The 13,958-nt window shown below is 43.0% G+C and overlaps 1 protein-coding gene across 1 annotated transcript in view; it reads left to right on the top strand.

Annotated features, from left to right (window-relative positions):
- Positions 1-13,869, top strand: part of SLC9A7 (solute carrier family 9 member A7) — a 153,736-nt gene extending 139,867 nt beyond the window's left edge. The window contains exons 16-17 of the mRNA XM_082610009.1: positions 4,135-4,240; positions 7,949-13,869. Of these exons, the coding sequence (XP_082466135.1) occupies positions 4,135-4,240; positions 7,949-8,170 (328 nt within the window). The 3' untranslated portion in view covers positions 8,171-13,869. The remainder of the gene's footprint in view (positions 1-4,134; positions 4,241-7,948) is intronic.
- Positions 13,870-13,958: the final 89 nt, after the last annotated feature.

Raw genomic sequence — 13,958 nt, 5'->3', positions numbered from 1 at the left:
AAAGAAGAATTAATCCGGGAATTCCCTGGAGGTCCAGTGGTTAGGACTCCGGGCTCTCACTGCCGAGAGCCCAGGTTCAATCCCTGGTGGGGGAACTAAGATCCCACAAGCCATGTGGTGCAGCCAAAAAAAAAAAAAGGAAAAAGAAAAAATTAACTCTTCTCAAACTCTTCCAAAAAATTGAAGATGGGGGAATACTCCCAAATTCATTTTTTGAGGACAGCATGGCCCTGATATTAAAGCCCACCAAGGACACTACAAGAAAAGAAAATTACAGGCCAGTATCCCTGGTGAACATAGATGTAAAAATCTTCAACAAAATACTAAAAAACTGAATTCTATAGCACATTAAAAGGATCAGACATCATAATCAAGTGGGATTTATCCCTGGGGGATGCCACATAATCAATGTGAACACCACATTAACAAAATAAAAATCATGTGATCATCTCAATAGATGCAGAAAAAAACATTTGACAAAATCCAGCATTCTTTTATGATAAAAACTCTCAACAAATTAGGTATAGATGGAATGTACCTCAGCATAATAAAGGCCACATATGACAAACCCACAGCTAATGTGATACTCAGTGGTGAAAAGCTGAAAGCTTTTCCTGTCAGATCTGGAGCAAGGCAAGGTTGTGCACTGTTGCCACGTCTATTCAACACAGTACTGGAAATCCTAACCAGAGCAGTTAGGCAAGAAAAAGAAATAAAAGGCATACAAATCAGAAAAGTAGAAGTAAAATTGTCTCTGCAGATGACATGATCTCACATATAGAAAACCCTAAAGATTCTACCAAGAAATTGTTTGAAGCTTTTAAACTAAATCACTAAAGTTACAGGAGATAATATCAGCATACAAAAATCAGTTGCATTTCTATATACTAACAATGAACTATCCAAAAAAGAAATTAAGAAAACAATTCCATTACAGTAGCGTCAGAAACAATAAAATACTTAGGAATAAATTTAACCAAGGAGTGAAGATTTATATACTGAAAATTAAAGAACATTGACAAAAGAAATTGAAGAAGACACAAGTAAACGGAAAAATACCTGTGTTCATGGATTGGAAGAATTAATATTGTTAAAATGTCCACACTGCCCAAAGCGACCTACAGGTTCAGTATACTCTCTATCAAAACTCTGATGGTATTTTTCACAGAAAAAGAAAAACCATCCTAAAATTTGTATGGAACCACGAAAGAACCTAAGTAGCTAAAGCCATCTTGAGGGAAAAGAACAGAGGTGGAGGCATCACACTTCCTGATTTCAAATTATATTACAAAGTTACAGTAATCAAAAAAGTATGGCACTGGCATAAAAACAGACACACAGATCAAAGGAACAGAATAAGAAGTCCAGAAATAAACCCTTGCATATAGAGTCAAGACCAACATGCCAAGGAAACACAATGGGGAAAGGGCAGTCTGTTTAATAAATGGTGCTAGGAAAACTGGACAGCCACATGCAAAAGAATGAAACTGGACCTCATCTTATACCACTCATAAAAATCAACTCAAAATGGATTAAAAACTTAAATGTAAGACCTGAAACCATAAAACTCCGAGATGAAAACAAAGGGGAAAAACTCCTTGACATTGGTCTTGGCACTGATTTGTTGTTGTTGTTGAGTTTGACACCAAAAGCGCAGGCAACAAAAGCAAAAATAAACACGTGTAAAATTTTTTACATCAAACTAAAAAATTTCTGCAAATCAAAGGAAACCATCAACAAAATGAAAGTCCTAGGATGAAAAAAATTTTTCTGAGCTTAGAATTCTGTACCCAAACTGTTAATCAAAAATGGGCAAAGGGCTTCCCTGGTGGCGCACTGGTTGAGAGTCTGCCTGCCCATGCAGGGGACGTGGCTTCGTGCCCCGGTCCGGGAAGATCCCACGTGCCGCAGAGCGGCTGGGCCCGTGAGCCATGGCTGCTGAGCCTGTGCGTCTGGAGCCTGTGCTCCGCGGGGGGAGAAGCCACAACAGTGAGAGGCCCGTGTACCGCAAAAAAAAAAAAAAAAAAAAAAAGAGCAAAAAAAAAGGAGGGTGGCTTTCAGACATGCAAGAATTCAGAAAGTTTAGCACCGTGCAGACTCTATAAGAAGGGGGGAAAATAACATAAGGATTAAACAAAACAAAATCCAACTAAGGGGACAGTGATTTGTTATAACCCAGAAGAAGTGAACACAATCAAAAAGAAATTAAAAGATCTTTTTTTTTTTTGCAAGATACTCAAATGTTCTTTTCTAACAAAGTTTAAATGACATTGTATTACATTTCCTTTAATAGTATTCCAACCACTCTGCTTGGTTACAGTGAATAATATTCATAAATTACATTTTTACAAGTGCTGCTTATTGGTCTTTAACATTAGGCTCAATCCGTAGATAAAGCAGATATTTGCTTATTAGTTACAGAATGCAAATGTTATATACCTACAGTATAAAATTAATTATAAATAAAAATTAGAAAGGAAAAAATTGAAAAGAGGCAGGAATGTAAATGAATTAAATTTACCATCCTTCATAAGAGGGAGCTAAAAGCTGACTACAGTTTATAAATCAGGAAATAGGCAGAAAAAACTGTATTCTATAAAGTTGTAATGGTAAATTACCAGAAAGACTGGGTGGGAGGGAGGCTTGATATTTCATTTTTGCCCTTCCAACAATCTGAATATTTAAAATCTATCCGTAAATATTTTTTCTCTTTTAAAGAAGTTATTAGAGGGCCTTCTGTATTTGGGAAGAGCGAGCTTGTCTTTGAACTGCCCAAGACAGGGAACTGAAAGGTAGCCTCTGGGTTCCCCGGAACTCTTTTGTATTAGTCATTCTGCAAATCCAGCTGCTGTCAGCTTCTGAGCTGAAGACACAAGAAAACTGATAGGCCTGTAGGGGCTGTTTCTAGGAATGAGGACAGCAGTCAGAGGGGGCTTGTTCTGCTTATAGAGTCCCAGCAGAGCCCACACATCCTCCTTTGATGAGTAATTCCCAGTCAAAATTTTACCCAGGGGTCACCCTTCCATCTCCTCCTGTAGAGAAGCCTTTTCTCTCTCGTGCTGCTCTGAATGAAGACAGGAAGTGATGGTGCTAGGAGCAGTCATCTGCTTGGGTACAGACAGCTGTGACTCCTTCTCACCTGCCTTTAAAGTCTCTTGGCCATTCCTGCATTTGAGTTGGCCCTGTAGGTCTCCACCTTTTCCACATTGCTTCGGCTCTGGGTATCAGAAATGATCCCAGCTCCATCGTAATGTGACACAGGGCTGCACATTTGCCAGCACAAATATCCGTAGATTGGCAAACCCTGAGCTGGTCTCCACAGAACAGTTGACCTTCATGTTAGAACAGGGGGCTCAATTGAGGGCAGGTTTGCTTCTCAGGGGACACTGAGCCATGTCAGGAGACATTTTTGTTGTCACACCTGAGGGAAGGGTTGGGGGTGCTCTAGTGGGTAGAGGCCAGAGATGCTGCTAGACATCCTACAACGCAGGACAGCCCCCTACGACAAAGGGTGATCTGGCCCACAATGCCACTAGTGTCGAGGTGGAGAAACTGTGTTGGAGAGTCTGGGAGAGAGGCAGCGGGTAGAGGGTAGAATAGTCCTGTATGGGAAGGTGGGAGGTTGAGGTCTGAGTGACCTTCGTGAAACCATTTTGCCTTTTGCCGAGTCCTCTCAGGTCCTGTCCACCTCAAACATTTCCACCATGTGACCTCTGGGGAGAGGGGACCCAGGGGCTGTAACATCTCCACTCCAGCTACACGATTTCCTGTTTCCAAAACATGAGCTGGTTGTGTGTCAAAAGCTGGAAGGCTGATCAAAACCAGAATTCTCATTCAGCATAACAAAGAAGGCAGAAGGGTGTTCTAATCAATCAGATATTCTTTGTAACTGAAAATGAGGAACCGCAAACCTGAAAGTTAACAGTTAACATTTAAGGCTGATGGGGCATAGTTTAATCTTGGATTCAGACTGTTGCAGACTACAGGTACTTTCTGTATTATACTGGTAAAATGGGGGAAAAGAGGCTTTTTGGGGGTAGAATGCCAGATGATTTACTCTTTGGGATTTCTAAACACATTTTGTTGGGTGTGTGTTTTCTTTGCAGGCACTTTTCCTTAATTCTCTTTTTAAAGTTACTTGAAGCCCATCCTCACACACAGTGGCCCCCCATTAACCACCACTCTCCCAGCCTGGTGTGGCTTGCTCGCTCGGTGTCTGACCAGTCCCCAGGTGTATGAGGTAAGTACAGCATGGCCGGGTTGCCATGGTAACACTGCAGTTCTGCTATGGCCTTTGCTTTGAATTTCCACCAAACGTGACAGAGAACAGCATCAATGTCTCCTTCTCTTAAAGATAGTTGAGGCTTCCAGCCTCCCCAGCCCCTCCCCATATACAAATGGAATTCCCGTGCCACCTCTGATAAACTGTTTTTAAATTACAAAAAATGGGTCAGATGCCAAGAACACCATTTCCTTAGAACTGCTCCCGGTTTTGTAAAGTGATTTTTAATGCTTATGGTGAGTTTTTAGTGGAATATGAGCCTAGGTAATAATGCTAATTACCTTTCCTTTTATGTTGGAAGGATACAGACCAATAGATTAAAAAGTTACTTTTATAATTTCCCATCCCATTTTATTTAATAACTCTGTCTTTTTTTGAATGCTGAATAGTTTGCTCAGTTTGGACCTCTGTGTAAAGTGACAGTGTGGGCCATTTAGATGTGTTTTATCATCAGAAACAAAGGGTAGTGACTCGGCATCCTCACTTCTCCCACTAAAGAAGCTCCAATTGATTACACTGTTTGATTTTGTTTCACTGGGCTTACGTGTTTCTTTGCCTTCTAGCTCTAGTCTCTTTTAACCAGTTTCTAAAGCCTTCCTTCTTACTTAGGTTTTACAAGGGTCACCTTTCATGTCTCTGTAATAGTAAAGTAACTAACCCACTATGAAAACTTTATAAAAACCTTACCTAATCGGAAGCTTACCAACTATTCCTCACACATCAGTTAGGGGTATTTGGCCTACTTTGAACTCAGCATAAACTCAATATACTTCCAGGGACTTAAATTGAAAGTGCTCCCCTCACCGCTTCCAGAGCCTGCCCAAGGTTTGCTTCCTGGGGTAATGTTTTGGCTGTGGACTCCCACAGCCAACCCAAGATGCAGTGACTTGGGCTACAGGCAAGAACCACCCTCCATTCTGCTGCTATTGCCTTGGGCTGGGGTCCTGACTGGGGTCCCAGCCACCTCCAGACACGGAGAGGCCTGCTACTGAGAGACTGAGAGCAGAGAGTCTTTGGAAGTTTAACTGAGGAAGCCAGAGGTGAGAGAATGGAGGGGGCTCCATGTGGAGTCTAGTGCCGGGTGAGGGCATCAGATGAGCCATTCTCTGGGCTGTTTGACACACTTTTGGGTGGCCCCCCCATCACCTGTAGGGCGTTTTATACTTCACCAAGATTCTTTGGGAGATATGGAAGATGTTCGTTATTCCTCATTTCCACTAACTCTAAACGAAATTTAGGTTTGAGAACCGCCTAGAAAACAGTGTTCTTCCACTTAATGAAAATGATCTGTGGATATTTAAATGCGCACATTCCCACGACACTCTTGCTTGCAGGTGTTTGCAGGGTTATTTCACTCCATTTCCATAGCAGCCCTCACTGGACAGCTAGTTATGTAATTACACAAACCTTCAGCTGAACAAAACTTTTGTCAATCCTGTCATCTGGAATTTGAGGGTGTGGGATGGTTTTGTCGTCAGCATAGAACATTCCTTAAGCTTCCATCTGGAAATCCCTCTCCACTGGGTTTTACTACGTCCTTGTTTCTCAGTGACCTTACCTGGGGTACTATTTGTCTGGACTTGTGAGTTTCATCATGGAATGGGACAATTTTGGCCCTGCTTCCCACTGCGTGGGGTCAGAGTGGGCCACACCGGAGCTTCCATCTGGGGGTTCCTCTGTGCTGCTGGGGAGGGAGGGGCTTGGCTCCATTTGCAGAATTCCCCGCACATGCAGTTGTTCTGTATTCCTCTCTGTCCCCGTGTGGCTCCTAACCTCGAATCAGCAAAATACGTGCCAGGAGAGTCTTCTCCTAAACATTGGGAACTAAGGAGCCCTGGGAGAGAAATTTTGACAGAGATGAACAAAAACATTACTTAGCACATGTATGAATGGGAGAAATAGAACGTGCTAAGACAGGGAACATGATGTCATCTGTTGTTAAGAAAACCATCATGGAACAGATGGAGTTTCAGGACTTTCAGAACTACTAATGGGGAAGAGGAAATTGGGGAGTTTGGAGTGAGCTTTAGAATTATGCTCTGCCCGAGTCGAGGATGTTCATTGAACTGTACATTTGCTCCGTGCCTCATTCCGGTGAGGGTTGGAGGCAGCAATCAAGAGGACTTGTGTGCTTGCCTGTTAAAAAAGTCGGAGCCCTGGTTAAGTGGAGCCACACTGTGGAGAGTGGAGAAGCCGACGTCACTGAGAAACAATGCAGAAAACAAGCATGTGCTTGTCACCCTTACGTGCCCAGAGATGGGCCAGAACCCACGGGTCCTCCCTGGGTCGGTGCATTTAACAGGCGTTCATCTAGCACCTCCTAAGAGGTCAGCAGCTCAAGCAAGGGCGCCAGGAAGAGGAGGAGATCACTGCTGTTCGGTGGTTTCTCACATAGATGGGGATCCCCGGCCCGGACACGGGAGAATCTACCCCAGCCTCGGGCAGCGAGACTGAGTGGGGGCCACGTGGCTGTCAGGGAGGCATGCTCAGCATCCCACACCAAGGAGACCCTGTCGTGTAGAGGCTGAAGGACCGCAAATGCACTTTGAAGGTAGATGGGAAATAGGAGAGAAAGAACCGTTTACGTGGAGCAGCTTGGAAGCATATGTTTGCCATTCAAGGAAGAAGCTCCCCGTGTTTGACGTCCGTGCAGCGGGGGCGCGGGGAGTGTACCACCCCTTGCTTTGCTTGTTAAACCATCAGAGGGTGAAAGGTTGTGCCTGACTTCACGCTGCTTCCTGACACTCTCCCCGTAGTCTTGTAGTTTCAAGTGGCTGCCACTTAGCCTGCTTTGCTCAGCCTTGTCTGTTCTGCTACCACCGCAGCCTAGCATGAGATGCCCCACCAGTCCTCTTCCCGACGGGGTGATTTTTCACATCTTTTATGTGAGTAGAACCAGTCTAGGGACAGCATAAATCCTAACTCTGCTTCCAAGCAGCTGAACAGCCACAGGCAAATTCCATGGGTTCTCTCAGGTTTTCTTCTCTGTGACCCGAGTGTTTGTGCCCTTCATAGGGAAGGGGTGAGGATCAAATGAGAGTTTCTGTGATGTTCCTGGCAGGCGTAGAATAGATGCTCAAGAAAACGTCCCCTCCCTCTCTGTCCCTCACTTCATCCACCTGAGGGCTTCCTTCCCATCAGGGTGTTCCTGTGGGGACAGGAAGGAAATCCTAATTATGGCTTATCCTCTTCCCTGAATTGCTGACTAGGACAAAGAGTAGTTCAACTGTAAACCAGGTGGGTTTAGAGTGGTTTGTACAGGGCAGGAGGCTGCCTCCACCCCCGGAAAACCTTCCCAAAGAAGAGAGGACTTGAAACCTATTTGTAGGTTTGCCCAGGGACCTTACCTACCTTCCTACCTTTGTGGGTTGGGAAGCCGAAAATTGGAGCTGATCTCCCTTTCTTCCCTTTTGTCACTTTTTGTTCCCAAGCTGTCAGGCATTTAAAATCAGAACTGCTTTCTGGTGTTTGAAGTGCTGGTTCAGCAACAGCCTTACATTGACTAGCACTCTACAGTTTACATCCAGTTATCATGCTAGAGGTCAAGGCAGGCAAGTTTTATGATCCCTCTTTTCAGATGAGGAGCTGAGGTTGGGGTTGGCTTCAGCCCGGGAAAATAGTGGTCTTCCATTTGTTGATGTTCATGGTGTTTGTTGCACATTTCAGAACCAAGAGCCGCTGAGAGAGGAAGACTCTGATTTCATCCTGACCGAGGGCGACCTCACCTTGACCTATGGGGACAGCACAGTGACTGCAAACGGCTCCTCAGGCTCCCACGCAGCCCCCACAAGTGCCGAGGAGGTGCTGGAACGAGACCTGGGAATGGGAGAGCAGAAGGTTTCCAGCCGGGGCACCCGCCTGGTGTTTCCCCTGGAGGATAATGCGTGACTCCCCACCCCGAGCCCTGAGTGACGGGGTAGGCCCACTGGCGGGGTGAGGATGGCTGCGAGCTTGACGTGGGGCCTTGACTGAATGGAACTAAACACTTCTATTTTATTGGGGTCTGAAGATATCTTCACATTTAAAATTTAACCCAAGATGCAGCTGGTGGGGCTAAAGTGTCTCTAAATCAAGACAAATGCAGACCTATTCCCACTTTGTTCACATAGTAGTGCACTGTTCAGAGTTAAACAAACAAACAAACTAATAGCATGCTTTAATGCTCTCTTCATTCATTCACCTGCAGATCTGAACAAGGTGTGGCAGGTTGAAGAACTCCTGGGGGTTCTTCCCAGGAGAGGCTTCATATCCAGACATAGCGATGCAGGTCTAGCTGGTTGTAGGAATAGCAAGGGGGGAACAGGCTAGAAAAAGACCGTGAAGGAAGGCAATTGAGACTGGACCTCCAAGGATTGTGAGAAGCTGGTGTTAAACGGGCCAGAAAACACGAAAAAGCAGTTTGAGTGGAGGCTCCAGCAGCGAGGCTGCGTGACTGCACCCTCCTATCAGGATTCCTGCCCTTTTTGGCTACCTGTGTTTCCTCTAGACTGAAGATTGGAAAATATGTCCATGAACATTTCAATATGGGGGAACGAATTCCAATTCCTTCTCTGGAAATCTCCATAAAGAAGAAGTTACTGAAATGTTTGAAACCAAAGGCAAAATAGTGTTATACTGTTGTTTTTAATTAATCTGAGGACAGGAGAAACTGTTTAGAAACTGATGGTGATATCATGGCAAAAATCAGTCAGTTCTTGAAGGCTCCCATATGAGCTGACTGCCTGGAAAACGATTAATAGGACTGGATTCTATTGTGGGTTTAGAAATAACACCACAGCTTGTGGGGTGCAATTTTATCTAGGGAAGAGAAGGCAGTAAGAAGCCTAAGAGGGAACAAGCTAGTATTCGGAGGGAAGAAATCTCACTGCAAACAAAACTAACTGCAAAGAAAATACAAAATAGTATTCTTACGACTGAGTAGAATTCCAGACTTTGAGCTAATAAATACATGAGAGTTCAGTGGCCACATGGGGAATCAGAGGCAAGTCAATGAAAAGTTCAGCATTATTCAACTTGATGGAAGGTTCTGTCTACCATAGACAGATTAAGAATCCAGATGTCTTGACATTGAATGCCATGTAGAGAAGGGCCATTTTCTTGGTATCTGGGGAGCCTTGCACCAGCTTAATGTGTAAGTGTGGTTTAAAATTTAGGGTTTTAGATTGGGTTCTTTGTGGATGAGCTCTTCCACCTGCCCGCACCTGCAGTAGGTGAAATACTGAGAGAACTCTTGGAAACCAAGTTTGAGATTCTCCCCCTGTCTCTATGCTTCAGTGCTAGTATATTTGAAAACCCAATTTCTAAAAAATGCTTTCATAAAATGTGGGCATTTTTCTTATTATGGCAGACAAAATAGTGGCCCAGTTCAGTCTAGGACACCCATAATGAAGTCAGTCATTTAATCTTCTTGACTCGCATTTTTAATGGTTAATTTTTAAATAAGACATTACTTGATACTTTGTTTTTGAATTGATAATTTGTGCAAACCAGGAAAATTTTATTATTAGGTTAAGCCATATGAAATTGCTGACATTCAACCATTTAAAAAAAATAGGGCAATTTCATATGGTTCAATATAATATAATTGAATCATTTTTATTCCCCTCTTTCCTTCATATCTACACTAAAGTCCATTTTGATTTTATGGTCATCCATGGGCTTTGTCCTTCACTGCAAACATTTTATTCTAACCTACTTAAATATAAGTAAATGGAGATCTGCTAAGGCTACAAGTTAGCTAGGTTTGTAATTATGTGGTTGGATTTTTTATTCAGTGGATCAGAGTAAGTCACTGACCTGTCGTCCTAATTTTGGTTTGCAAGATGTGGAGATTAATCCTGACCTTACCAGGGGTCATGGGAAGTGAGTCCACTCATCAACATGCTTCCACCTCTCAGAAACCTCATGCCTGTGCTGAGTGGCAAAAAAGTAGGCCTGAAATTACCTCACTCAAGGCTGAGTGTCTGTTGCCAGTCTGGCAGAAATCAGATCGAAACTGCTAAGTAATGGTGCATCCAGCTGAAGAAAGTTCCCCTGAGAGAGTAATCCCAAGTCATCTTATAAACATGTTTGTTCTGGGTTGGGGGGATGACAGTTCAGTAGTCGAATGCTCTAGAGCACAGGTTCTCAACCCTGGCTGCACATTAGGATTACCTGGCCAGTTTTTAAAACGATTGATGCCAGGGCCCTACCCTCAGAGATTCAGATTCAGTAGGTTTGGGGTGGGGCCTGGCTGGCATGCTTTGTTCTAGATCCTCAAGGATTCTAATGCACAGCTAGGGTTGAGAGCCTCTAGTCTAGAACTTGTAGTGGACCCTATTTGGAACCTTAAAGAATGGCCTAGCAATGAACGTTTTGTTTTAGTTGTTAGTCATGTGGCACAAACAGTTGTTGATCGGTAATACAGACTGGGCAGCTGTGAGAGTTTCATGCTAATCTTTGCAGAAGTCAAGAATGTACCTCTTAAAGTGCAACCTAAAAGGTCACTTTTGAAAACCTTAGAGCGTGAGAAGGAGAGATGGGCGACTTGAGTGTATGTTTGGCAGGGGGGATTAAAAACCTGTCATCTTTGCCCCCATCTGTGGGAAAAAAGGGGTTTTGTCTTAACTGAGCTGCAGACTAATCAAATGTGAAGGTTTCTGAGATGGTATCTTTGCAGTTTAACCTGAGATTATATTAATAGTCCCCATTGCAGTTAAGTGAACTTTCTTTCTCTTCACACTTCGCTTGTCCCCATGCCTGCATCCACGCTGGACTCCTCAGGATAAGGATGGGCCCATTTATTGCCTGAGCAGAGGCCCCGTATTAAGTGGAAAGTTGTGATCACTTTGCTGTCACGTGGAGGTGGTGCCAGTAGCAGGTAATTAAGGAGATGCAAACTTTTGTATAGCACCGACACAGGAAAGACAAAAACGCCTGCAATTCCTTTTCATACTCTTTTTGGGGACTACAAGGAGAACTGAACTAAAGAAGGAAATTTGGAATTTAAAGAAATTTGCTATTTCTTCCTAGGAAACAGGTATAGGAAGGGCGTATGTGATTAAGTGGACTCTGACCATCAGGACTCAGAGTGACCAGACAAAGCATTGATGCCCTGCAGCCCAAAATCACACTGTGACATCAAATGTTTCATCAAGCAAACAGCAAGGTGCTCTTTACGCCATGCTCTCTAGACCTGAAAATGACCTTCATGGTTCGGTTGACAAAATCTCTTTAGAAAACCTGAAAAAATGTTATCTCAGCTATCCGCGAACATTTCAGTCTCGGGCAAAGAAGTAATGGTTCTTTCCAAAACAGAAGTCTGTTTCACGCACACACCTCCCACCCCCCATCATAGCTCTCCCTTTCTATGTCCAGAGTGGAAGTTAATGTTATCATGTCAGCTATTTAATGTGAACAAAATGATTGCTAAATGTAGAAGCACCGCTGATGCGCTCAGGGGAGGTTGCTGGCAGGGCAAACAAGCAACTCATCAGGGGAAAATCATCCGCTTGGAAACCTACCTTGGTATCCATTGCGAGTTCTAAGAGGTAGATCAGAAAGCTGATTTTCCCATCTGCTATAAAGTGCAATCTGGACTGAGAGCATCTGGAAAGTCAGCTTTCTGATTCAGTAAGTATATGACTCCTTATTCCACTTCAGAAATGGGACACTTGACAGGTTTCGTGCCTGCTTTTTGATGTTGCTTCTGTAGGTGAATTAGTGTAGGAGCTAGTCTGTCAAATACAGTAGACTGGTATCATTGAATTCTGATCTCTTCTGTTGTTTTTTTAAGTGAGAATCTGGCTCACCAGTGTCAATTGCTGCGTTCTGATACAGTAAATTGAGGGCATCTAGTGGCCAAGAGTTAGAGTTTAGAAACGACCCACCTGAATGCTGCTTTCACCATGTGGATACCTCAAAAGACCTTCCCTCTTTCTAAAACCTAATAAGAACAATCTACAGCGAAATATTCTGGAAACCAATGCTAGTGTCTGGCGAGGAAAAGCAAGTAGGCTCTTTGACAATCCTTTCAAAACGAGACCTAGAAAGAAACCATTTTTTTTCCAGTTCCAAGTTTCATAAGCAGAGTTTTTATAAATTAACAAACCCATCTTGTCAGCCAGTGCTAGCAGAAATTGTAAAGAGCAAAACCAAAGTTTTTGATGTCAGTTTTATTTTTGTAAGCAGGGTATAGTCTAACCATGGCCCACATGGCGCACACAGGCAGCCAGTTTTCTGCTACATGAGCCTTGGAAAAGATGAGAAGGAAGGGCTGCCTGTTCTGCTGCCCTTTGTAAAGGTGTGTACCAGACATGAGAGTGCTCGGGAGAGGGAGAGGTTACCTTCTCATCCTGATGGCCACCTTTTCAAATGGGTTCACAGAACTGCCACGTGTCATGGTCAGCTCAACTCTTGGCCAGTGGAAAATTATCTGGGCCTGTATGTGTTGGGGGAACTCAGGTGGAAAAGGACTTGGAAACAGCATGAAGAACTCTACATCTGCTGTCTAAAGCACTTCAAAAAAGTTAAGATCCCAGTGTTACTGGGTGAGTATCTAGCTGCATGGACATTTGGGGGTTGACTTTAGTTGTGATTATTCCATCTGTGGGCTTTGGAGAAGCAGTGGGATGATTTTCAGTCATGCGGGTGTTAAGTCTATGGATTTGGAATTTGTCACTGAAATCACTCATTCGAAGTATGACTTCATGGTAGGGTCACCTCCTAGGTTTTTTATTTTTTACATAAAATACATCTGGTACTTCTTACTTAGGAAGTTTTACTATGTCCATTAAAATGATTAAATGGGAAGGCCACCAAGATTCATTTAATAGCTGAAAAGCAGTTTTTTAAATAGAATAGGATGAATTTAATATGGGCTGATGTGACCTTCTGGGGAATTTTTTTATAGAGAGCTTACATACTGTAATTGGGGAAATTTTTGTCTTTTACTTCCATGCAACAGTAGCAAACTGGTGGCTTTATAAAATTAACATAGGATGTTATATAAACATGTTATATAAAATAATATTAAAGTATGTCTAACTGTGAAAAAGTGAAGACTTGGAGTTATCAGCAACCTTTATGTGCAATAAGAAAAACTGGAGTTAGGCCCCCAAAGTGCTCCCTTTCCCTAGCATTTTACTTAATGTTTGCCTTTGTGTATATGTTTAGATTGATATTATAAAGCTAGCTACATGTTTTCTTGCCCTTTACTGATATTTAACACATTTTTCTCAAAGCTTTTTTTTTTTAACAAAACTCAAAATAAAAAGATTAACTGGGTGAGCTCATCTTGCTTTGTATTTCTAAAAGTATTGTCTGTTAGTAGAAGAATGCAGTATGATCCTGTTCTTAGTCTATTTCTTTCCCTCACAGAGAGGTTCTGTTCTGGGTGGAAGCTATTCCTCTCCAACTTCATTCAGAACAGAGATTGACAAATTACGGCAGCCCCTGGACCAAATCCAGCCTACTGCTTGTTTTTGTAAATAAAGTTTTATTGGCACACACTCCACTCACTCATTTGCATATTGTCTGTGACTGCTTTCACGCAGAGCTGAGGAGTTGTAACCGCAGTGAACAACTAGCTGCTCATAAAGGCTGAGCTATTTACTATCAGGGTCTTTACAGAAAAGTTTTTTGCTGACCCCTAATTTAGATGCTTGAAAATTTTTAGTTTTAAAATTAGATCTAAAAA

The sequence above is a fragment of the Mesoplodon mirus genome (assembly GCF_964341445.2).
Source record: "Mesoplodon mirus genome assembly, chromosome: X".
NCBI classification, from domain to species: Eukaryota; Metazoa; Chordata; class Mammalia; order Artiodactyla; family Ziphiidae; genus Mesoplodon; species Mesoplodon mirus.
The sequence above is the reverse complement of the archived record's forward strand: the minus strand, read 5'-3'. Positions and strand labels throughout refer to the sequence as shown.